Source organism: Neodiprion fabricii, chromosome 2, assembly GCF_021155785.1.
Source record: "Neodiprion fabricii isolate iyNeoFabr1 chromosome 2, iyNeoFabr1.1, whole genome shotgun sequence".
NCBI classification, from domain to species: Eukaryota; Metazoa; Arthropoda; class Insecta; order Hymenoptera; family Diprionidae; genus Neodiprion; species Neodiprion fabricii.
The window spans coordinates 15,441,233-15,466,891 of NC_060240.1; the positions used below are offsets into that span (position 1 = coordinate 15,441,233).

Sequence of the window (25,659 nt, forward strand, 5' to 3'; positions counted from 1 at the left end):
AAAAAATATCCAAGGTGACGTCACATATGCTTGATATTTTGGCCTTTAGTGTTTATATTGTTATTTTAGCAACTTTTGACTTCGCTAACTAGCATTTAGAGCAAACAGAATACACGGAAATAATTGAGTAACCTCAAGTAACATATTCACGTGATTTCTGTCACATCAACTTGGATATGCGCAGACTCAGCGGAAATCGGTCTTCAGTTCTGATCAGTTCTGATGCCTGGTCTACACATACACTTTAAGTGGGGGTCGTAAAGTCAGTATGTTCAAGTCTGTTTGGGATAAAGTGTGTACTCAGCTACACACAGTACTTTAATGACAAAAATTTATTTCGAGTTGGTAAGCCTGCAACTGTGTTGGGTTTAAAATAAGAACTGTGTGGCACTTGAAGGTTAGAAAGCCTTGTAGCCATCAAACGGAGTAACGAGAAGAACTTAAGAACTGTCAATTAGTATTTATAACCTCAGTAATAAAATATATAAAGCAATATAATTCAATGTTCTACGTAATTTTATTCATTGATTAATAATCACCTATCTATCTTTTATTTTCCATTTTTTGAATAGCTTATAATCGACATATCTCTCATCTGTAATTCGAGACGCATTTTGTTTGTTGCAAACCCTGGTGATCCTTCAACATGGATTATATTTTCATATCAATAATTGTTCAAGTAATAAACATGTACCAAACTTGGTTCCGGCAAAATGCCGACCGAAGAAAAGAACAAAGTACAAAGAACAAAGAACGGGTTCAAACCACGCGAGATTTCAATATATCTGTCATGTCGGTACCGTTGGCACTACTTCTCGCTGAAAATTGAGGTTAGAGTGGGATTCAGAAAATCTTTAAGTGGGAGGCGCTTAAAGTTCATATGAACTCGGCTACACATCAGCTTTAATGGAGGCGCAATTTAAGACCCCCACTTAAAGCGTATGTGTAGACCAGGCATGAAACGTCTTATTACCGTACATCATGCGCTCGGTGTGCTGGCACCCTTACTTCCCCTCTGTGCCAACTTCTGCACCACGTGGCAATAGATGTCGGGGCGGTCACCCTACTCTCGCATCTGATGGCTGTTCCCGTTGGCGTGACGGTGATCAGTCGCGTGAGGTTACTGGATGTGTGAAATATCGATAGTCGCGAAGTGGGGTAACTATTAACATCGCAATTCCACTCCCTTGCAACCTCGTATACCGCGATTTAAGCAGGGAGCAACGTAGTGCTTTCTCATTCGTAAAGGAATGAATAGCTGATCACGATCCAGAAGTCGTATGCCGCTCCATTCAGTCGTATTCGACAACTCACAACGGTTTAATGGGCTTTCTGGAATAACTTTGAGGTATTATCATTGAGAAAATAGAGTTGTAGCACAAAGGTCGGTCATTAATCATCGCAAAATCTCCGTGTCAATAATCCAAGAATATCTATGAGTAATTGCGAATTGTTCATTTCATCAGTAATAAGTCCATGGAACTTGAGATTCGCGTCGAGGATTCGTTTTTTGTCAGAACGGAAAAACTTTTTGATAGCGCACCCCTGAATTTAGTAGAATTATAATCGAGAAAAGGTGGAAAAATATTCGTTGTAGATGAAATTTGGAAGTTTTGTTATATGAGTCTGTTCTTTATAATTTTGTCTACGAAAAGAAGAACAATTTTTCACTAACTTTAACACTTGAAAATTAGTAATTAATGATTTGGCTCACGTTCAAAAATTCATGATCGCCAGAAATTGCCGACTTATATGAGACTGTAGTTAGTAGTATTAACGTAACGATACATCAGGAAAAGGATCACTATTTGCGCAACTTTAGAATGACTTTGAAGAATTTAGTTTTCCCGAATAAGAGTATGTTTTGCTTATAATGGTTTTCTGAATTTCGGACATTGCTAAAGGTGCGAAGTAACGATTTTTTCTAAACATACATCGTTACAGTAACGTTACTAACTTCATGCTGATCGACTTTTTATAACACATATCGTCGGGTGAGTGGAATACAGCGACACGTCGCTTTCATTTTCGAAAAAGAGACACCCAGATTTTGAAGTTCAAGAAAGTGACACGTCGGTTTTGAGCTTCAAAAACGTGACAACTCGGGTTCGAAGTGAAAAATAGGACAACTCGCTTTTAGAGTTGGAAAAGGGGATACGTCGTTTTGATTTTCAAAAACAGGACATGTCGTAGATTTTTTTAATAAATTCATTTTTCATTTGTAATTATAATTTCTTTCTTTGCTAAATTGTTTTTTGGAGTACAAAATTTTTGATTTTAAAAAATCATAATGCAGGTATATTATCATGTGCAATAAAAGTTGAAAAACAAGATTGTCATAACGACGCGACTTGTAAACGAGTCATTATTTCCATCATAATTTCCGTAGATTGCCGATTATTTATAGTCTTGTATATAATATTGTATATATTGCGTTAATCGCGTACGTACTTTGCCTGTGGCAGACAAAAAGACTTCCTATTCGTTTCACGCAGTTACGAGTTTCAAAATAATGAAAATTTTACATTTAATAAAAGTGACGTAACTAAACATGTTATACAAGTGATAAATAATGAACCTTATTTTTCAATATTGTACATAATGGATACAATTTTTCACGTAGAATGTAATGTAATTAATAGATTGTAATTGAAATTCGAGATTAAATTGCTCCGTTATTGAAAATAAAAAAGTTAATTATTTTAAATACATTATTCAAAATGACAAAAAATAAATCTTATCAAAAAATAAGACGCAATGTGAATACATATAAATTATTGTTATATTATAATTTTATATAATCTGCTGGAGTTTAGACTTATCAACGTAATAAATCATAGTAATAATCATGGAACTCGGAAGAATTAAACGCTTTTCGCAAAGATCCTCAGTCTTTTCTTTTTGTCAACGCACAGATCTAATTTCTTTTGACAATATTCGCGGGGATTGAATTGAATCTTTGGAGTTTTCAACGTTACTATAATATTAATATTATAAAATTAAAATTTGTGATAAGAAAATTCATTTGCGACCTGTCCTGTTTTTGACTTCAAAACCGAAGTGGATTTTTTTTCGAGCTCAAAACGACGTGCCACGTTTTTCACCCTCAAAACCGAGGTGGCTCTTCAATCCACTAACCCGATGATATACTGATTCTCATTTAATAGTGTCTTCACATTGCTGTGATTTGCTAATTTTACCGCGAACCCTCCTCTACGGAAGAATTGAATCGAAGTGTATCGTATGTTTCAGATTTAAACGGTGGCTTACATAATCCTGTAAAAATGTTGGACGATCTGTTGGGACGGCTTTATCCTCCTTACAATAATATCGGTACGATTAAGTAAAGGTTGGCGAGGCTTACGAGTCGTATAGCCGGTTCGCGAGATGATTATTTTCATTTGTTTTAGATCCGAGAACCAACGAGTGGTTTTTATTGTCGGGAGCAGGTCCGATCACTATTATACTAGTGGCGTACATTTACATTTGTACTTCGGCAGGTGAAAGATTTATGAAAGACAAGCAGCCCTATGATTTACGCAAGATTCTCATAGTGTACAACTTTATTCAAATTCTATTCAGCAGCTACACGTTCAAAGAAGCTTTAATGGGAGGCTGGCTGTACGATTTCAGCTACACGTGTCAGCCAAGTGATTATTCGGAAAGTGAATCAGCAATGCGAGTAAGTAGAATGATCAATATTTTAGTAGCGGTACATTGGTGAAATTTGAGAACATTGTGTCGACTAATTTTTATTCAGAATAATAATTCTGAGTGAAGGTGATTATGCCGGCAGTCCATCAGCAATATGTACGGCTCACTCTGAAGATTTGATTATTCCGTTCGGATTGTAGTTGAACAACGGAACAAGATCTACACGAACTGATTCTTTTGCTCAAACTTTTCTTAGTCAAATTCATAATTTTCCCGAGCTTAACTAGCTTATTTTTTTTCACTGGTTAACTGACTTTGTGCGATTCAAACTTGAGACATGACTTTTTAGTGTATTACATACTTGTGATTTTGAATTAATTTCCATGTCGACGGTACATTGATAATTTTCAGGTAGCCAGAGTTGTCCATTTTTACTTCCTGTGCAAGCTCACCGAGCTCCTGGACACGGTTTTTTTTGTACTACGGAAAAAGGAGCGTCAAATCACGTTTCTTCACCTTTATCATCATGCCTCAATGCCATTATACATTTGGATCGGAGTTCGCTATTACGCCGGTGTAGGTCATCTGACGTTTATGGGGCTGTTGAACAGCTTTGTTCACATATTTATGTACAGCTATTACATGCTAGCGGCATTTGGGCCGGAAATGCAAAAATCCCTAATGGCCTGGAAAAAGTATATAACAATAATGCAAATAGTACAATTTCTCGTTGTCGGTTTACACACTGTGCAAGTGTTTGTCATTGATTGCGATGTGCCAAAATTTCCCGCTGCTTTGCTGACGTTGAATAGTATTTTATTCTGCTACCTATTCACATCTTTTTACATTGCAAACTATGTTAAAAATAGTACCAATGAAGTCGAGAGCAGAAGTCTATCGAGACATACCCTCACTGGTCGAAAATCCGACTAAAAATTGCACTTTAAGGTCCATTTTTCACAATGCAAGCTATAAATATGACAGTTCCGTTTCTGTAGTCAAGGCAACAAATTCATGATAGCTTCAGTTATGTGCGTTTTCTAAATTGAACGCTTCATATTTTGTATCCAACTATTATACAGTCAAGACTTTTGTACATTATCGTGAAATAAATTATGAAAGAAAAATGTGAAAAAATATAGAGATAAAAGAAAATATATAAATAAGTTTCTTCGTCACAAGCAAAACCTATCATGCGCACTGATTTCTCCATAAGGGTAATTCAAAAATAAAATGAGTGTGTGTGATTTTTCGGCTACAGAAAAAATTTGTAATTATTCAAAATGTACGCCCACTTATTATGAAAATCAGCAATTACGCCGATAGTCATAAATAATTTTTGTATAATAAGTAATTATCGATAATGGAATTCTGATTACCTGGAAAATTAGTAATCACGGTGAATATAATCATTCATTTATGTAATAGAATAAATGATTCTTAAATGATTTTTTTACATGTATGAAAATTGATAAATACGCTGACACTGATTAACAACGTTTGTACGTACAATAAATAATTATTGAAATAAAATTTCAGTTTATCTGAAAAATTATAATCCAGAGTGGAAGTAATTATTAGTTTTAGTGGTGTAAATATTTATCAAATAGAAGCTGACAGATTAGACGTGTGTTTGATGGAAGTTGGAATAGCTGTGTTGTCCGACACAAAAGTGTGAAAGTAGGAAAGGTGCAAGAATACGGAACAGTGGGAAATAGGCGATAGCGAGTGGCGTGAGGCGGCATAGGAATAGATAGACAGAAAAGCAACTATAAAATTGATATAATTTTTCATAAAATCAATAATTAATAAATATCACACCGGTACACAAAAAATAAGTGGTCTGTACATTTGACCAGACCCATCTAGGATTATGTATTTTGATGCGCTGAATCCAAATATGAACTTAGTTTTTCAGAATTCGAAATGGCAAATCCAATATGGCGCACGTGAATTCAAAAAAACGTTTCATTCCAACGAAAGTACGTAGATGAAAGTTTTTGAGGTCGCTGAATCTGAATCTGAAATCGGATTTTCAAAATTCAAGATGGCGGATCGAATATGGCGGACCAAAACTTTTTCAACTGAATTCGATCAGATTTGAGCATTTTATCCGCCAAATGGATTCGCCATCTTGAATCTTCAAAATCTGATTTCAGATTCGTAATCAGCGACCCCGAAAACCGCTAGGTAGAATTTTTTGTATAGACTACATAAAATTTGAATTTTTCATCCGCCATATTGGATCCGCTATTTTGAATTTTACAAATCCGATTTCAGGTCCAGACTTGAAGGCCTCAAAAATTTCTAGGTACTCACTTCAGTTGGAATTAAATTATTTTTCCAAATTGCGTTTGCCATATTAGATCCGCCATTTCGAATTTTGAAAATCCTATTTCAGATTCAGATTCAGCGACCTCAAAAACTTCTAGGTACTCACTTTCGTTGCAGTCAAACTTATTTTTTAGAATTTGCGTCTGGCATATTGGATCCGCCATTTAGAATTTCGAAAATCTGAGTTCAGATTTGGATTCAGCGCATCGAAATACATGAGAAACGTACCTGATTGAGTTGAAGAAATTTTGTCGTTTGCGTAACTGCAATTTTTCACGTTTTTCAGCCATTTTCAGCATTTTTTTTTGCGATTTACTCAAAACTTTGAGGGTGTACGGGCCAAACGGACCTCAGATTTGGATTCAGTGCATCGAAATACATAATCCTAGATGGGTTTGGTCAAATGTACAGACCACTTTTTTTTTTGCGTGCCGGTGTAATCGATTGATAATTATTTGTAGAATCAACAATTACGCATTAGTAATTTATAATTAAAAAACAAAGAAAAAAAAAAAAATAACCAGTCACTAATAATAAGATAATCACTCGCTAATTTTTGAATAATTATGAATTTCGCTGATAGAAATTACTATTTATAGTAAAAAAAATGAATATTAATGAAAAAATTTCTAATTAGCCGAAAAATTATCAATTACGCAGATGCTTACCAGAGTAAAAATTGACGTCCGGCTTCGGTCAGGTCCTGATCAAGCTTGTAACGCAGCTTTCTAGAATCACTAGATCAGTCGGTATTTGTCAGGCTTGGATTAGATTCGATTTTCAGACCCAGGTCATTCTTGTTGATCAGATATTGGGAAAGAATCAATCAGATTTATTGGTTTTCGAAATTACAAAAACAAGTTATTTAGTTTTACATAGATGCGAAAAGAAGGCTATTATAAATTAGTAGCTGACATCTGTAAGCAGATATTCAAAAATGATTTCAAATTCGTAATCAGCAGCTCCGATAAACTCTCACGTACAGTTTTTTTTCTCAAGATTCAATTAAATTCGAAATTTTATTTACCGCAATAGGCCCGCAATCTTGAATTCTTGAATGTTACATCAGATTCGACTAGAGTGAGACGTCTGGCTCCAGCTGTTGCTTTCTCTTTTTAATTACGGCTTCAATTCGATGCACAGACCGCACGGTCTATAATGCCTGTACAAAATGAAGACAGAAAGTATTTGAGGTTTGCTTTTGAAGATATAGTCTTTCGATTCAGATGTCTACCGTTCGATTAATCTAAATTATCGTACGTGTTCACCAGAATTCTAAAACCGGTAGCGCATGTACTGAGAAACAAAGGGTTTTTATGAACGATATATCTAGATGAGATCCTTTTCATAGAAAAAAATTCTCATAGCTGTAATGAAAATGTACTTGAGTCGATAGACTTACTGGAAAAACTTGGGTTTATAATAAATTATAAGAAAAACTCGACAACTCTGTCACTGAAATGCAAATTTCTCGCATTCATAATTAATTCGATCGATTATACATTAGAACTGGCTGATAGAAAAAGAGACCAAATGAAAAAACTGCTGGGACCATTCGGAATAGGTATGGAATAACGTATTGGAAATTATCCACAATTGTTTCAGGTTCTTAACGCGGCTTGTCCAGCCATAAATTGCCAGTCATAAAAGCTATTGCAAAAGACTAAAGAGAGAAAAATTCCGAGCGGTAATCATTAATGAAGGAAATTATGAGGTACGTGTACGATTAATGACACGTTTAAAGATGAGTTAGATTTTAGATTTAGATTCAGATTGGTGGAAAATGAATAGTCGAACTGGAATAAACCAGATAAAAACGTCTAACTACAGAGTTGAGATTTTTTCAGACGATTCATTGACAAGCTGGAGCGATTATTGTAAGGTATAGTAGATAAATCGCTGGGGAAACGATAAGGAGAGAAATCGTCATATCAATTATTCGGAGCTCGTAACTGTCTTTTTCGCTCTGAAAAGTTTTGCATATTAGTTACACGATTGTGAAGTGTTACTAAGGACAGATAACACTGGTCGACAAAAATTCACTTTTCGTTTGTAACATTAAAACTTTTTTACTGATTATGTTAGAAACCATGTTTATTACAATAGAATTCATATTAGAATATTTTAGATACGAATAGTTTCTCATTTTTTTATATTTTAAATAAGTGTTGATCGTAATTGAACTCATCATTAGTCTTCCAGAAAATTGTAAATGTAATTATGACAAATCAATAATTTTCCAGGAAGTCAATAATCAATTTTTGATCTAATTCAGCTCACGAGAAATGAAAAACTACGTATCGGTAATTTTTTATTGTTATAACAATTCGAAATTGCGTAACAAATAATTGTTTTATCATTCAAGTGTTCAGATATAATGAACTAAAATATTAATGAAAACATTTTTTGCCGGTCTCTAAAATTCGGCAAGAATGCAATATTAGGAATTCTTGCATTCTACAGAAGCTTGTTTGCATTGAATTCACAGAAGCCGGTCGAATTTTGATGGTCCCTATGGATATAGTGCTATATTTTAAATAAAATTACAACATCCGTTACTCATTGTTATTTGCTTCAAAAGGCAGACCGTTGACTCAACGTGTTCAGTTTAATGTACAAAGAATCTTTTTTTTTGGTGCAGCAATTTTTTGCATCGGCAGAAATTCGGTCTCTCATTGAGAGAATTTTGCTTGTTTGAAGAATATTGTTTGCTTTTCAGAAAATGATGTCTATTTCCAAAAATAATCCCCATCGTTGGTAAGCTTATAGACGGAATAAAAATAATTGACTAACCCAAATAAACTGACGATTTTCGCACACAAATCTTTATTTAACATGATCATTCAACGATCGACGCAATACGTCTGAATACTAACCGAATAGAATGTTGAAATTTTCATCAAAATATTGATATCGTCTCCCATGTAACCTATTTGTTTGAAGCAACAACAATATTAGTTTGTTCAAAGGAACACAAAAAAATTGGAACGGTTTGTAACAAATCATTCACAGTTAATTCAGTCAAATAGAATTTTTAATCAATCGTATAAAGCATTGGTAATATGAATTCACTAATTATGTGAACCATTAAATGACACTCCGGGACACTTTGACCCCAGACAATTCTTATTCGAAGTTTTCAAACTGTTTCTGCTGGAATTGGGACTTGCTCTACCATATACCTTTAATTCAGGGTTCAAACTTTGTTTCCAAGCAGAAAGGTTAGATCAATCGTACGACAGCTGCGAATTAGAGCAGTTCAAAATGAGATTGGAGTTGATCTGCACCCGTGTGTCACTCACAGTAATTTGAGTGAAAATGGGAGCAAATTTTTTTCGATTTTACTACGTAGATTTTGTTTTCATGATTTGTAAGTAACATTTAGTGAATGAAAATATTTTTTATCTGCGTAATAGTCACTGTAAATGTATCTAAGAGCGATAGACCAGGAGATGAGCTCTTCATTCAGCTGCTCAACATTCGCAGCTCGCTTAGAAGATCTTACAATTAGTGTTTGCCGTGATATCTGAAGTTAGATTGCGGTCATATTAAATGTACAGAAACCTTCTGTCGATGAAGAAAGGCCAAATTTTCCTATTAGAATAAGATGCGACCTTTGTCAAAGAAAATCTGATCGAAAATTAAAGAAAAAGTCCCATATATGCGTCGAATGTGGAGGTACTGAATGAAAGTCGTAATGATTTTTGTGATTTGACTTTATATTTCTGTATCGTATTTTCATAATATAATGATGTCTCATCAATAAAAAATTTATTTGGTTATTTGATTGTGATTTTTTCCGTGAAAAATTCACCATTCATTTCTCAAGATAAGTATACTTTTTGAAAACTGCCTCACGAGTCTGAAACTACCTTAAAGTGGACTAACTTTGGAATAACACTGTAATTTTGTTCTAAAAAAAGGTGAAAACCAAAAAAAAAAAAAAAATGGAGCATATTTGAATGCAAAAATTATTTATCTCGCATTTTTTTTATAGAATTTTTTTTCATATGAAAATCCTAGATATCCAATATATTCAAAGCTTGGACTTCTTTATAAAGGATAGAAATATGTTCCGGAATTTTTTTAAAGAGAAATTACGAAAACTCTCAAAGTACTACTTTTTTGCTACGCTGGGGTCAAAATGTCACCGTATGACACATGCGTCATTTCCAAGACGCGTGTCATTTAAGGGTTCAGCTGAAAACCTGAGAAATCATAATTCAATATTCTTCCATTAATTGAACCGCCGCATTCATTTTAACCAATTACATATCATTCTGATGTTATTTTAATTTGCCAGAATATGTGTATTGACAAAACTGAATTATGTGTGAAGGCTGCGTTACCATTTGTCGGTTGAATTAACAAATGCAATATTATGACGAAGTATCTATAAAATTATATGTATACACCTTGCTTATTCCAATTTTTTTTCCTTCGCCGAAATAACCCTATTGAACATATCTTCTCATTCCGAAAAATCCTTGATGTCGGTAAGGAGAACTAACAAGAAAAGAAAGCATGGAAACCAGTCCGTCAACCTAACTAGAATTAAAAACAATAAGTCGATACTGGTTGGGATCCGAGGCAATCTAAATTGTATGTTGAGAAATAGAACATTTCATTTGCATATATTTAAAGTGAATCAGGATATAACTGACAATGAACGGGTCAGAAGTTCGTGACTATAGTGCTTGTATAGCCTCGTAGTATACATTTCAATACGTGTTTATATGAGTGTGTAATAAAAAACAGTTCATTGTCAACTAACAAAGATCACAATCTTTTTGTTATTACGCTTGAATATAATTTGTGAAAATCAAAAAGTGATCAATTTGTTACGAATGGAGCAGGCGCATGTAAATACATTAAAAATACATTGACAGCTGCATGCACCGAGCCCCATAACTATTATTTTGTGGATCGGCCGGTAGTGTCGCATTGCAATTTTCAACTTCTAATATCGCACACGAGTTAGGGCACCAGCAGATGTTATTTCACTTACTTTGCGCTATTGTCGATAGGCCAAATACAATTTCTGGCGGCACAAACACTGATGTACACTTAGGGAGAATGAATCTGAGACGGCTATTTTTTTACACTACACAGTTATGTTGACAACACAAAGAGACCTACAGCGCCATAGTCGGCCGGGCGCCAAACAAACTCAATCTCTCGTGATCAACATGGATTAAATTTTCACATTAATAATTGTTCAAGTAATAAACATGTACCAAACTTGGTTCCAGCAAAATGCCGACCGAAGAAAAGAACAAAGCACGAAGAACAAAGAACGGGTTCAAACCACGCGAGATTTCAATATATCTGTCATGTCGGTACCGCTGGCACTACTTCTCGCTGAAAATTGAGGTTAGAGTGGGATTCAGAAAATCTTTAAGTGGGAGGCGCTTAAAGTTCATATGAACTCGGCTACACATCAGCTTTAATGGAGGCGCAATTTAAGACCCCCACTTAAAGCGTATGTGTAGACCAGGCATGAAACGTCTTATTACCGTACATCATGCGCTCGGCGTGCTGGCACCCTTACTTCCCCCCTGTGCGAACTTCCGCACCACGTGGCAATAGATGTCGCGGCGGTCACCCCACTCTCGCATCTGATGGCTGTTCCCGTTGGCGTGACGGTGATCAGTCGCGCGAGGTTACTGGATGTGTGAAATAACGATAGTCGCGAAGTGGGGTACCTATTAACATCACAATTCCACTTCCTTGCAACCTCGTATACCGCGATTTAAGCAGGGAGCAACGTAGTGCTTTCTCATTCGTAAAGGAATGAATAGCTGATCACGATCCAGAAGTCGTATGCCGCTCCATTCAGTCGTATTCGACAACTCACAACGGTTTAATGGGCTTTCTGGAATAACTTTGAGGTATTATCATTGAGAAAATAGAGTTGTAGCACAAAGGTCGGTCATTAATCATCGCAAAATCTCCGTGTCAATAATCCAAGAATATCTATAAGTAATTGCAAATTGTTTATTTCATCAGTAATAAATCCATGGAACTTGAGATTCGTGTCGAGGATTAGTTTTTTTATCAGAACGGAAAAACTTTTTGATAGCGCGCCCCTGAATTTAGTAGAATTATCATCGAGAAAAGGTGGAAAAATATTCGTTGTAGATGAAATTTGAAAGTTTTGTTATATGAGTCTGTTCTTTATAATTTTGTCCACGAAAAGAAGAACAATTTTTTACTAACTTTAACACTTGAAAATTAGTAATTCATGATTTGGCTCACGTTCAAAAATTCATAATCGTCAGAAATTGCCGACTTATATGAGACTGTACTTAGTAATATTAACGTAACGATACATCAGGAAAAGGATCACTATTTGCGCAACTTTAGAATGACTTTGAAGAATTTAGTTTTCCCAAATAAGAGTATGTTTTGCTTATCATGGTTTTCTGAATTTCGGACATTGCTAAAGGTGCGAAGTAACGATTTTTTCTAAACATACATCGTTACAGTAACGTTACTAACTTCATGCTGATCGACTTTCATAACACAATATCGTCGGGTTAGTGGAATACAGCGACACGTCGCTTTCATTTTCGAAAAAGAGACACGCAGATTTTGAAGTTCAAAAAAGTGACACGTCGGTTTTGAGCTTCAAAAACGTGACAACTCGGGTACGAAGTGAAAAATAGGACAACTCGCTTTTAGAGTTGGAAAAGGGGACACGTCGTTTTGATTTTCAAAACCAGGACATGTCGTAGATTTTGCTAATAAATTCATTTTTCATTTGTAATTATAATTTCTTTCTTTGCTGAATTGTTTTTTAAAGAACAAAATTTTTAATTTTTAAACATCATAATGCAGGTATATTATCATGCGCAATAAAAGGTGAAAAAAAAGATTGTCATAACGCCGCGGCTTGTAAACGAGTCATTATTTCGATCATAATTTCCGTATATTGCCGATTATTTATAGTCTTGTATATAATATTGTATATATTGCGTTAATCGCGTACGTACTTTGCCTGTGGCAGACAAAAAGACTTCCTATTCGTTTCACGCAGTTACGAGTTTCAAAATAATGAAAATTTTACATTCAATAAAAGTGACGTAACTCAACATGTTTTACAAGTGATAAATAATGAACCTTATTATTCAATATTATACATAATGGACACAATTTTTCACGTAGAATATAATTAATAAATTGTAATTGAAATTCGAGATTAAATTACTTCGTTATTGAAAATAAAAAAGTTAATTATTTTGAATACATTATTCAAAATTACAAAAAATAAATCTTATCAAAAAATCAGACGTAATGTGGATACATATAAATTATTGTTATATATAATTTTATATCATCTGCTGGAGTTTAGACTTATCAATGTAATAAGTCACAGTAATAATCATGGAACTCAGAGGAATTAAACGCTTTTCGCAAAGATCCTCAATATCTTTTTTTTTCTCAACGCACGGATTCAATTTCTTTTGACAATATTTGCGGGGATTGAATTGAATCTTTGGAGTTTTCAACTATTTTCAACTATTAATATTATAAAATTAAAATTTGTGATAGGAAAATTCATTTGCGACCTGTCCTGTTTTTGACTTCAAAACCGAGGTGGATTTTTTTTCAATCTCAAAACGACGTGTCTTTTTTTTCAAGCTTAAAACGACGTGCCACGTTTTTCACCCTCAAAACCGAGATGGCTCTTTAATCCACTAACCCGATGATATACTGATTCTCATTTAATAGTGTCTTCACATTGCTGTGATTCGCTAATTTTACCGCGAACTTTCCACTACTGAAGAATTGAATTGAAGTGTATCGTATGTTTCAGATTTAAACGGTTGCTTACATAATCCTATAAAAATGTTGGACGATCTGTTGGGATGGCTTCATCCTCCTTACAATAATATCGGTACGATTAAGTAAAGGTTGGCGAGGCTTACGAGTCGTATAGCCGGTTCGCGAGATGATTATTTTCATTTGTTTTAGATCCGAGAACCAACGAGTGGTTTTTATTGTCGGGAGCAGGTCCGATCACTATTATACTAGTGGCGTACATTTACATTTGTACTTCGGCAGGTGAAAGATTTATGAAAGACAAGCAGCCCTATGATTTACGCAAGATTCTCATAGTGTACAACTTTATTCAAATTCTAATCAGCATCTACATATTCAAAGAAGGTTTAATGGCAGGCTGGCTGTACCATTTCAGCTACACGTGTCAGCCAAATGATTATTCGGAGAGTGAAGTAGCAATACGAGTAAGTAGAATGATCAATATTTCATTGTACATTGCGACCCGTAGTTCTGGAGATATTGGCAGTTGAGTGAAAAAGGATCCTTTGGCATTCAAAATTCGATATCTCGAAGACAAATGGTCGTTTCGAGGTTTAAAAAAAAGCATCTTAAAGCTAAATAAACAGGCTATGAGACCTATGCATTGGTTTAGCTCGGAAAAATTTTTCCATGCCCGTAGAGCGAAAAAAAAAATGTAGAAAATTTTGAAAATTTTTTCTTCGTGCTTTATCCAAGGATTGCATGGCTAATAGTGCTTCGAAAAATTTTTAACCAAAAAATTCAAAAACTAGAGTCTTCAAGCTTCAAAAGCTTGGTTTTTTTATTTTTTGTACGACCATTTTTCACTGAAATACAGCCTGTTGAAAATCACCAAAAAATTTCGAAAATTTTGTTGTTTCCTTAATTTTTGCGAGAAGTGTACATTCCGCGAAGCCAGCGAAACATTGCAACGTTGCATTTTCGCAATTGAAGTACTGACTAATAGGCAAAAGAAGGTGCTATTTCAGAAAATGTGAGAAGAACGGGCTATTTTGGGAAATATTAAAGAATGGGCAGTTTCGCATACATTGTCTTCAGTGTCGGTAACGTTAACCACAATAATCGCAGGCAAAATAGACCATTTTTCATACGCTTCTCGTGATGGACCGTGTTAGCACTTTCACACACAGCCTCCTCTTCTGTCCAGTGATCGATCAAGAAATATTATCGCAATGTTTCAGTAACATCGCCTACTTTGTGGATTATGCGATTTGATTTATAAGCACTGCTTATTATACATATACCTATTATAATGTATTGACGACGGTTCAACAAATGATTTTTAGATAGCCGGAGCTTGTCATTTATACTTCCTCGCCAAGCTGTTTGAACTTCTGGACACCTTATTCTTTGTACTTCGGAAAAAGCAGCGTCAAATAACTTTCCTCCACCTCTATCATCACACCGTAATGCTACTATCAACTTGGGTTGGAGTTCGTTATTTCAGTGGAACGTTTCATTTGACATTTCTCGGGTTGGCAAACAGCTTTGTTCATATAATTATGTACGGCTATTACATGCTGACGGCCTTCGGGCCGGAAATGCAAAAATCCCTAATGGCCTGGAAAAAGTATATAACAATAATGCAAATAGTACAATTCGGCGCTGTTGGCATACACGCTGCACAGATATTTTTCATTGAATGTGACGTATCAAAACTACTGGCTACACTTGTTTGCCTGAATAGTATTATATTCATCTACCTCTTCTCGTCTTTTTATATTCAGAATTATTGTAAGAGTGACACCAACCATGTAAGAAACACAAGTTCATCGAAAACTGGTTACACTAGTAAAAAATCTGAATAAAAAATATTCTTTAACAATATGATAATGGCAAGTGATTTAGAAATATAAATATGAAGGACAAAAAACGAATCTATTCAGAACGGCATTGATTCTACAGAAACCAGTTCTAGAACTAATTTTGTAAATGAAATTGTATCGTATGTGTATGTGTAATATGTTATTTATAATATATTGTTTGTGATAGGTTTAATTATGTATACAATCAGTCCTAAAATTATTTTTGTACAATCGGTATTGTCGTCCATTTTACTTTTTACGGTTGAAATATTCGAGACAATTCTTCTGGAGAATTTAGGAACCTGAATATTCTTGCCGAAATTTGGTTCTATGGAACAGGTCTGTAGAATCGGTCCTTACGTTCATCAATGTAATGTATAAATGGATTCTGGAGAATCAGTCTAACGTCAGGTAATATTCTTTAGAAATACAATTTGTAAAATGGCAATTACGGCGGAATCGAACTTTTAGAATTAAATCCCTCTCATTCTACTCCTGAAAAAACCTACGAGGCTGAAGTTAGCCGCAGGGTTCAGCTGCCGGTTATCGAAATCCAGGGACGAATGGGGGCCTGAAGCCCCCAACCCGAGTCTTCCGATCTTACGTCCTGGCATCCATTGAATAGTGTGAATACTCAAGTAAACATGTGACTTTGTGAAAATATAATCATGAGCTCCCGATAAACAATGCAATTCGTCAGTATTGGAGTGTTCCATCGGTCTCGGAGAGGGTATCATTTGCTTTCGCGGGTGAAACTCCGCATTTTGACATGGAACTCCTACCACTATTTCAGGGGTAGAACAAGGAATATTTGCGAATTTTTTCAGAATTTTCACACTTTTCCGAGTCATCGACAACAACGCTGAACCTGAAAAATTCCACTTCTTGTTACGTCCGGCGTATCGCTACGCGTCTCTATGACTGTATTTTACATATTTTTACAAAGTTCTATGTTTACTGGAGTATTCGCACTATTCAATGTATGCCAGAACGTAAGAATCGGAAGTTTCAGGTAGGGGGCCTCAGGCCCCCATTCGTCCTTGGATTTTGAGAACCGGGCGGCGTCTGAAACCTGCGGCTAACCTTGGCGTTGTAAAACACCTAGGCATACCAACTGTCCTTCTTCTTGTCAAACTCCGTCTCCTTTGGAGTACATTGTATTTTCAAGATTGCATTTGAGCGTTATTAAAAAAAATCGTTCAAGTAAGTGAAATGTTACTTACATTATTCCACATACCTAATCAATACACATATGTTCATTACATAGGTAAAAGAATTGAAGGAGTTCGACTACTGTATCCGAAGTAATGAAAAATCCCATGTGTTCTTGTACCACGGGTCCAGCTATCCGCCATGTCTGGCTCAAATCTCGTCGAGCATTGAAACAGACAATATACCTAAGCTTGGACCACGGTTGAAATGACAACACCAGGCCGATAATGAACAGAGTGTTCTGTCAGCGCAGGGCTCAGTCTTGTATAATTGTACATCCATTCTTGATTCAATACTTTAAAATCACTGGAACCAATGCTTGGGAAACGTATGGGTTCAATGTTCAATTTCCACCAATACCATATGTTTACCAATGAGAGGACCGCGAAAGGTGAAATGAACGAGACAACTGTTTGTCAAACGCTTCGTTATTGGTTAAAATAATACGGGATGTATAGACCACATGTTTTCGTGGATTATGACATCTTCGATGCCTACTGCTCTTAAATATGTTACTAGGCAAATGGATTGATACGTCATGTATCGTTACATTTTATACAAGGTTGTAAATATTGTTTTGTATTTCGTTTGAAGTTGTTCTTTTATTTTTACTCAAACCTCCATACCATAATTCTTTATAATCTTCTTTCCCGCTTTCGGAAAACTCTGTTATTTTTATTTTCCAACGGTTCACTTATTTTCTATCTTATTAAGATATGAAAATTCTAAGCAATCTTACTTGCACTTGTGCATTGGAGAGAATTTTTATCTCAGGTATAAAAAAAAATATATGCAAAGTAAACAAAATGCCCGAAAATATCTGTTACATATATTTTCGAGGATGCAGAACCTGGCACGATAGCTGTTCTGGCTATGATCCCGCCATGATAAAATAGGCTATTTGGCATATACAGCAGATAAAGGAAGAATTTTTATCGGCACCGTACCGACCCACCACCCCTACGCCTAGGCTGCAGTATTGCGAAGGGTGATTAAGAAGGCCCAAAATATTTTTTACATACATGCAATCACCTCGTTGGTCCAACTTCCTTGAAATTGGGAAGAACCAATCAGAGAGTTCGATAGATTCTTCAAATAAGAGGAACGTTGCTCAGTAGAATCGAATCACTTGTAAGCGATCCTTTTGCCAGAGCACTTCTAAAAAGCCTTCTTTTGCAACACTACTTCATCTCAATGAGACACTTTAGATACTTGTTTAAAATCTTCTTATAATAGACGTTCTAAATCTCGACCTTTCAGCGTGGGTATCTTCTTCAACTAAGAACTGAAAATGTGTCAATAAAATTTTTTGAACTAACTACGTTTACTTTTATCCATAAACATATATACTGAAATAATTCATGTTCGCAACTATTATTGCACGAAGCGTGTGACTTGATAATCGCAATGTCACGATTAAGGTCGAATTGTGATAAGTCAACCCCGATGCCGCATGAATAAAAATACAATATCCATTTCAAAGAAAGATTCAGGTCTTGAAATGACCTGATAATGAAACAGAGGAAATGAACATCGCAGAATTATCGCCAAGGTATTCTCTAATTAGAAAACAGTGTAAAAAATAATGCTTCAATGAACCGTACGAGTACTAAAATTTCTAATTCTATTCCGACTCGATAAACTTGGTAGTTGTACAGGATGTTCCCGACTAAATGCCACAGTATGTAGGGTTGCCTACCACTCAGGGAACAAATATCAGTAAAAACTATCGAGTCATTTAATCACTTCAAAGTAACTCCGGGACGCGATCACTGAATGTTTCAACGTAGGTTATAACCAACGAAAAACTGTTTGGCCACATCCATACAACTCTGCCAAGGCAAGACGGGCAATTCCAACTTATTCGCGAGGACTTTGAACGCGCTACCTATCGATAACTCGTACACGGAAAAAAAAATTCAGCTCGTGGAACTAAATATTAGATAGTTACTTGTAAACAGTTCGTCGAACTAAGCGTTCTGTTATTGGAAGAGCACTGCATGGTTCGTATAACTGACTGTTAGTCAGCTGTCATAGCTGTACGTTGTTCAGCTCTCTCAGCTAAACAGCTTCGTTCGAAGAGCTAGACCAGAATTTTTCGGCTCCGCTCACAGCGCTTATTATTAAATAGTATAATTATATTGCTATTAGTATTATTTTTCATCATTATTATCATTATTTATTCAGTGTCATTTACATATTTGAATGGACTATTTAAACAATTATCTATCAACTGTATTTAAATCATACTCATGAAAATTGAAGGTTATGAAATATGTCAACGCACCAGAGCACAGCGCAACTTACAGCTCTTAGAGCAAAACCATTCAGCTGTGAGAGCTGAACAACTTGCAGCTATCAGAGCTGACTAATATATAGTTGCTGTAACTACAAGATAGACCGTAGAGTGCGTATAGTTACTGGAGCTCTAGAATACAGCTCGCCGAACAGAATTTTTTTTTCCGTGTACCGATGTTTGTTTCCCTCAGTGTCAGACAACCCAACATACTGTGGTGTTTACTCGGAAACAACCTGTACACGAGGCATGAAAAATGCAGTTGTACACATAAATTGAATATGCAATTGATACTTGCTGTTCATGATACTACAAGTGAAGTTTCAGTCTCGTTAGTTACAATTTCAATTTCTGCTGATGTACTGCGGGCAAATGCCTGAATAGCAAGTTTTCCAAAAACTCACTGAAAATACATTACGCATAGCAGGTATTGAATCAGTTTGTATGTATTCGCATATTTCGCCACCATTTCACTTCAACTTACCAATAATTCGGTATAATTTGTGCTTTTCAGCTAAACACGCTTCCCGTATTATTAACAAAAATGTTAAATCGCCTTCTCGGATGGTTTTACCCATCGTACCATAATTATGGTTCGTTCATGAGTATTTTATAAAATTGCCCACGCTACTTGGTTTAAATTACTAGGCCACTCAACTGAACTTTGGATTAACTTTTTCCCCAGACCCGAGAACTGTCGAGTGGTTTTTAATGTCGGGACCAGGGCCTGTGATAATTATACTGGCGATGTACCTGTATATCTGCACTTCAGGCCGAAGATTCATGAGAGACAAGCCACCCTACACGTTGCGCAAAACTATGATTGTGCACAACTTGATTCAAGTCTTTTTCAACATTTATTTAATCCGAGAGGGCTTAATGACAGGCTGGCTTCACAATTACAGCTACTCGTGTCAACCATTCGTTTATTCGGAAAGCCCGTTGGATATTCGGGTGAGTTCAATTTGTAGATTAAGATTGTTTTCATGTATGGAAAGGAAATGTTGGTGAAAGTTGACAGGCTGAATTTCAGCGATTAACTGCTCATGAGCGAGCTTCAGCTGTAAGACGCGGTTTGCGGAGGTTATGTATTTTAACGCTCGTAAGATTTTCGAGAGCAGAATGCTCGTAATTACCAACGCGGGTGGGAGTCTTTGTCTTTATGATGTTTAATGAACCTTGAAATAATTAAGAAAAAAAGTTTCGGGCTTGAAAAGGAAGGTGGATGGTTAATCTTTTCCTAATTAAAGATCCCTGTGGTTTGACTATCTATTTGGCGGGCGTCGGATTTTATTCCGTTGCAGTGAACTTTACAGACGCAGGATTGAGGGGTTGTTGTCCCCGCCTTCCCACAAACTCAGGTTTTTACACCGTTCGTGTGATTGGATAAATTGAGACGCACCCTTTTACCGTTGTTGCAGTTTCGCAAACGCGCTCTCCAAAGATTGTCGTCCCTGTGTGGTTTGCTACTAACCTTCAATGACTATTTATAGAGATCGCTATTTGGAGTGTGATCATACCTGCAAACATGAAAATCATGTCTTATCTTACATTGAATTTCCCCACTGAGGCAGAAAGTAAACATTATTCGACATAACCTCTCAATCGGTAGATATCGCACAAGGCGACGACGCATTGATAAAATTCAAACGATTAATACTGATTTAACGCAAATCAAAGACCACACACTGATGTTTCTAAAGGATAAAAGCATAGTAATTACGAAAGTGACTCATCGGTTATTGTCACGGCGTAGAACGCATCGGAAGGCTACGATCGAATTTAGAGTTAAATTTTAAAGATAGAAAAATTCGTAAGCCAAGCGCCTTGGCAGATAGAGTAGAATCACGGGATATAGGGATAGACGCATAGCGGTTCTTTCAGCTACTGAAGGAAATCGAAATATTTAAAGTCTAGCTGAAGTAGAACTATAAACAAATTTAACTTTGTAAAACTCAGGAGCGTAACCTATGAATTGAGTATTTGAATGAAATTTTTTTTTCCATTTTTAGGGGTGCATAATGCAGTGCAAGCCAAAATAATGAGGACACATTTTTTGTTTTTCGTTAAAAATGATAATTTTTCATGTTATGGGTGATTGAATTTCACTGATTTTAATATATATAGATATATCTTAACATGGGTGACGTCACAATGTTACAGTTTTCAATCTGTTATATTATTGGCAATTTTGATTCAATCGAAAAAATAAAAAATAAGTCCAAAATATGAAATAAAAAAATTTCATTCAAATACTCAATTGCGTAATTCGTTCTTTATTTTATTTTACCTTTTGTTTTTTCGTTCTTGCATGAGCATGCGATATTCTTGATACCAAAAGATTGTATTTCTTTGAATTGATTTGGTTGATTAAATATTACGGTGTATCAAAACTTGCTTTCTTACTCAGGTAACAACTTGTCAAAGATAAGTAAAATCATTCAAGTAGAGAGGGAACAGCAGCGGAGTAAAATCATAGGAACAGAAAATCTACATGGAGTAAAATCCATTATTAGAGGAGGGAATACGGCTAGAAGGAAAAACTCAGCCTTCGAGAAAATAGCTTAGGGTACAACGGCGAGTCTGAATCTGGTCAAAACATAGCACGGCGTCATACCCCGTGTCTGTGGGAAACTATGGACGACAAACTGTCAAGCCTGCGTCTGCAAGTCCGCTGCACCAGAGTCAAATCCCGCGTCAGCCTAGATTAGAGGTAGATAGAGAGCAGGAACTTTTTTGATCAGAAAAAAAAAACAATCTCCTACGTTCCGTTTTCAACACGGAGCTCCTTTTTTTATGAATTATATGAAGGTCCTTTCACATCACTGGGACAAGACATCCACTGGCGGAGGTTATTACAAGTGCTTCGCTTTTGTAAATCCACAAACCTTACAATACGTATATGTACAAATTTTCAAATACTTTCCGGTGAACTCTTACGCTTTCAACCACGTGGTCGTCATCTCAATGCTGCGAATCGTTGGGTGTCGATCAAGTCTCTGGCACTGGACTAGATTCTCTTATAGCAGGACGTCCCGTTGTTGACCCCGCCAAACGTGGCGCTAGTAGTCATATACTTTACCCCCTACGCTCCTCACTCTCCGAAAATCTGCTCTCTGCGTTGTTCTTAACCTCCATACAACCAATAGGGACCGCGCATTGTGAGCAGGTGACTACTAGCGCCGCGTAGTCGCGGGATGTACTAACGGGGACACGTTATACCACCAGTGTCAGGGGCCTGGTGTAGATGAATGTAGCTGCGGTAACGTCGAGGATCGTCAAAAAACACAACAAGTATGCTACGCGTGAGTTGAAAGCAGACAGAAAGTGCTAATGGCGGTAATTTCAAAACCCTTCCAGCAAGAAAATTGGCATTTGTAATTTCTTTTTAATCAATAATGTCTTTTAATACGTGTCAAAATAATTATCAATAGAATGGAGCATCTTTTTTTGAGGGGTTTAAGAAATATTTTGGAAAGGTAATAAAATTACTGCTTGACTTTATTTTGATGATTCCATTGGATTTTTATCAGACGTACCGAACGTTTTGAAACCGACCAAAAAATTAATTCACCTCGTCTCGGATCACCCAGCCCCCCTACTTTCGAATACCATTATATCAACTATATACACGTAATTGAAACATTAATTTTCATAAAGCATACGATATACATATATCAGCTTTGTGTTGATGCAATCTTACTGTAATTATGACGTGTAAGTTGAATAAATTGCAATATTGCAACAATCCATCTGCAATGTTTCATACAGAAGCTGTTAATTGTAATATTGCTACAATGTGTGTGGATGGTAACCGTAACTGCGATATAGCAATGTTGTTGTAACGTTGATTCAATATTTTGTACTGTGTGTGATCTTGGTTGCTTCACAAACCTTAGATTGATTGATTATGTGTAATCACGATGATTTTTTGCTTCGGACGTTCAGTTTTGCTGCTATATTTAGTTCAATTCACATATAATCCAATTGATTTCAAATGTATTTTGATGAGACAAATGAAATAAGTGTTTATACATCATCAAATCTTGCAGTAAAATTGTAACAACGTCACTTGGCAAGGTTAAAAGTTGTAAAACACATTGTGCAATTTTTTCGCTGTATATTTTGAGTGAACACGTGAAACTGTAATATGCCTGTAATTTTGCTGCTATAGTAAAAGAATAGAAATATTGCAGTAATATTCGCCAAATATTGCGTGGTAACGTGGGCTTACGAACTTAAACCGTTTTAATAATTTACAGATCGCGAGAAGCGTACACCTGTACTTCATTTGCAAGATCATTCAACTTTTAGATACGGTATTCGTCGTACTCCGCAAGAAGGAACGTCAATTATCTTTATTTCATGTTTGTTACCACTTTACAGCGGTGACTTATTCATGGATTGTAGTCCGTTACATGGCTGGTGGTCATTCAACGTTTATCGGAATATTGAACTGTTTTGTTCAGACATTTGTATACAGCTATTACTTACTCGCTGCAATTGGGCCGAAAGTACAGAAGTACCTAGTGTGGAAAAAGTATCTGACTGCACTACAAATCGTACGATTTGTTATTGCAGATTTACACAGTATACAAGTGTTCTTCATCGACTGTACCGTTTCAAAGTCAACAGCTCTGACCACAATAGTGATCAGCACTACTTTTACGTACATGCTCGCATCCTTTTATGTCCAAAATTACCATAAAAGTAACGTTAATAACGTGGCGTGCGTAGGTGTCTCAAAAAATAATTCCACCAATCTGAAATCTAATAAAAAAGATTTTAAACTTCAAAGTATCCCTGGACAGTGTGATTAAGTTGCATGCTATATCAATTGAAAGTACGGATGGTTGAGGGTCGTAACTTAAGGAATCCTCACGTCAAATTGGGCTATGGTGTTGTAATCGAATATCCTAAATCGATACCACGGTAACATGAAGTTGTTTTATACTGTCTATACCTGTTCTATGTTAAATTAATAAAGTTACAATGTTCATGGTTTTAATAGCTTCGTCAAATTATTACTGCAATGTGGTCCGTAAAATAGAGAATTACGTATTTTTCATTATGCGCTGGAATTCAGAATCAAATATCTATTTATTAAGCCTATATATATACAGAATGAATTGCTCACGATAGAATAGTCAGTGGTCTGCTACAATTTGATGCGCATGCGCTGCAATCTGAGAGCAGTTAGCTAGGATGATCAAGCGTCACGAATATAACCTCAAAAATGTTGGCAGTTGTCGCTAGCAGTTGTGTTACAACTGCTCTCAAATTGTAGCCCATGCGCATTGTTACGTAAGAAATTGAAACCTGGGGTCCGATAAGATCGCCAGTTCCCAAGAGAGTAGCCACCACTCTTTGATAACCAAATGGATGGTAGTCTCGATCAAGTGTTTATTGATTATATACGCAGATGCATTGTTAGAAGAAATGTTGAAGACAAGAGAAGCCTCACCATGGAAGTACAGGTATTGCCTTACTTTACTGTTCAAGGAATGACTGTCGTGGTAACTTGGATAGCGTTAATGATATATTGTAGTATAATTCGAGATTGGGGTCTCTAGCCGAGGCGTGGCCTAAAAAATTGCACCTAGCGGTGAAAATACGGACTACAGTGAGTTGGTCACGCTGTACATAAACAAATGTAGACAAGTGTATTTTTATAAGAATACATTTTGTTTTTGTAATTTTAAAATGTAAAATGAAACTTTTATTATAAGAAGTTTGTAAATTTGTACATAAACAAGTACATAGTCCGAGTCAGCTGATGCGATTCAATCTACTCGCTCAGATGTTGAATATCACCACCAGATAGCCTATCCGAGCACTAGTGTTCCCAATAATATATGCCATAGGCTCCAAGCGAATCGTTAAATTGGAACTGAGTTAAAGACACCGACGAGAGGCTCGTCTATATGACTCGGTAACTGATCGTGCTACCAATAAGTTGGTTACTGAAAAGTCATCCGCTTATACGCTTCGTATGAGTTGGCAACTGTGTAGTCTTCAAGTGATTCGAAGGGGTACATTCTCATAGCATTAAATTGCAACAGACGACGGACCATTCTGTCACGAGCAATTCACTCTGTATATTGGCACTGATAGGTAAGCTATCTTTTAATAGCTATCTTACTAATTGTAAGTTTTCATGTGAAACGGATGTATCAAAAGTGCAACGGATGATTTACTAATAGAAAGGTGATTCTTGGATATGAAGGTCAGAGAAATTAAAGAAACTGAAATTTGATTATGTGATGCATGTGGTGGATGATTTGTCTGGTCGATTTCCAATAAAACTAGATGAAGAGTATTCTTTGTACCGTGTATTTTTCATGTCCTTATTTCAAATAATTTCGGTTCATGTTATATTTGAAATGTACTTTTTATGAGTGAACTATTCATCAGATTAACAAAATGTGAATAACTAATATTGTTTACACCAGTTCCGTATTTTGTTTGGTCGTGCTGACTAACACACTTTGTTTCTGGTCTTGCGCATATTATGCAAGGACATTTGAAAGTGGC

At 35.9% G+C, this 25,659-nt stretch overlaps 2 protein-coding genes across 3 annotated transcripts; both read left to right on the forward strand.

The window, feature by feature from the left end:
* Positions 1–1,111: 1,111 nt before the first annotated feature.
* Positions 1,112–16,729, forward strand: LOC124175085 (elongation of very long chain fatty acids protein 7-like). 2 transcript variants are annotated; one of them, XM_046554967.1, is made up of 4 exons: positions 1,112–1,348; positions 3,253–3,333; positions 3,411–3,682; positions 15,099–16,729. In XM_046554967.1, the coding sequence occupies exons 2-4, from the start codon at positions 3,285–3,287 to the stop codon at positions 15,618–15,620; spliced, it is 843 nt and encodes a 280-aa protein (XP_046410923.1). In that variant the 5' UTR covers positions 1,112–1,348; positions 3,253–3,284; the 3' UTR covers positions 15,621–16,729. The 2 variants fall into 2 exon arrangements, with proteins under 2 accessions (XP_046410923.1, XP_046410922.1); XM_046554966.1 differs by lacking the exons at positions 1,112–1,348; positions 3,253–3,333; positions 3,411–3,682 and adding exons at positions 11,707–11,879; positions 13,808–13,888; positions 13,966–14,237.
* A 1,633-nt stretch (positions 16,730–18,362) lies between these two features.
* On the forward strand, positions 18,363–24,133 carry LOC124175084 (elongation of very long chain fatty acids protein-like). Its single transcript, XM_046554965.1, has 4 exons — positions 18,363–18,381; positions 19,640–19,718; positions 19,811–20,079; positions 23,388–24,133. Exons 2-4 carry the CDS (start codon positions 19,670–19,672, stop codon positions 23,943–23,945), a joined length of 876 nt encoding a protein of 291 aa, XP_046410921.1. The 5' UTR covers positions 18,363–18,381; positions 19,640–19,669; the 3' UTR covers positions 23,946–24,133.
* Positions 24,134–25,659: the final 1,526 nt, after the last annotated feature.

What these genes read in the sequence shown, in the direction of transcription:
- LOC124175084 (XM_046554965.1), top strand. Translation starts at nt 19,670, where the DNA reads ATGTTAAATCGCCTTCTCGGATGGTTTTACCCATCGTACCATAATTAT. An exon ending in CCCATCGTACCATAATTATG is followed by an intron (nt 19,719 to 19,810) that starts GTTCGTTCATGA and finishes CTTTTTCCCCAG; the next exon opens with ACCCGAGAACTGTCGAGTGG. An exon ending in AAAGCCCGTTGGATATTCGG is followed by an intron (nt 20,080 to 23,387) that starts GTGAGTTCAATT and finishes AATAATTTACAG; the next exon opens with ATCGCGAGAAGCGTACACCT.
- LOC124175085 (XM_046554967.1), top strand. Translation starts at nt 3,285, where the DNA reads ATGTTGGACGATCTGTTGGGACGGCTTTATCCTCCTTACAATAATATC. An exon ending in TCCTCCTTACAATAATATCG is followed by an intron (nt 3,334 to 3,410) that starts GTACGATTAAGT and finishes CATTTGTTTTAG; the next exon opens with ATCCGAGAACCAACGAGTGG. An exon ending in AAAGTGAATCAGCAATGCGA is followed by an intron (nt 3,683 to 15,098) that starts GTAAGTAGAATG and finishes AATGATTTTTAG; the next exon opens with ATAGCCGGAGCTTGTCATTT.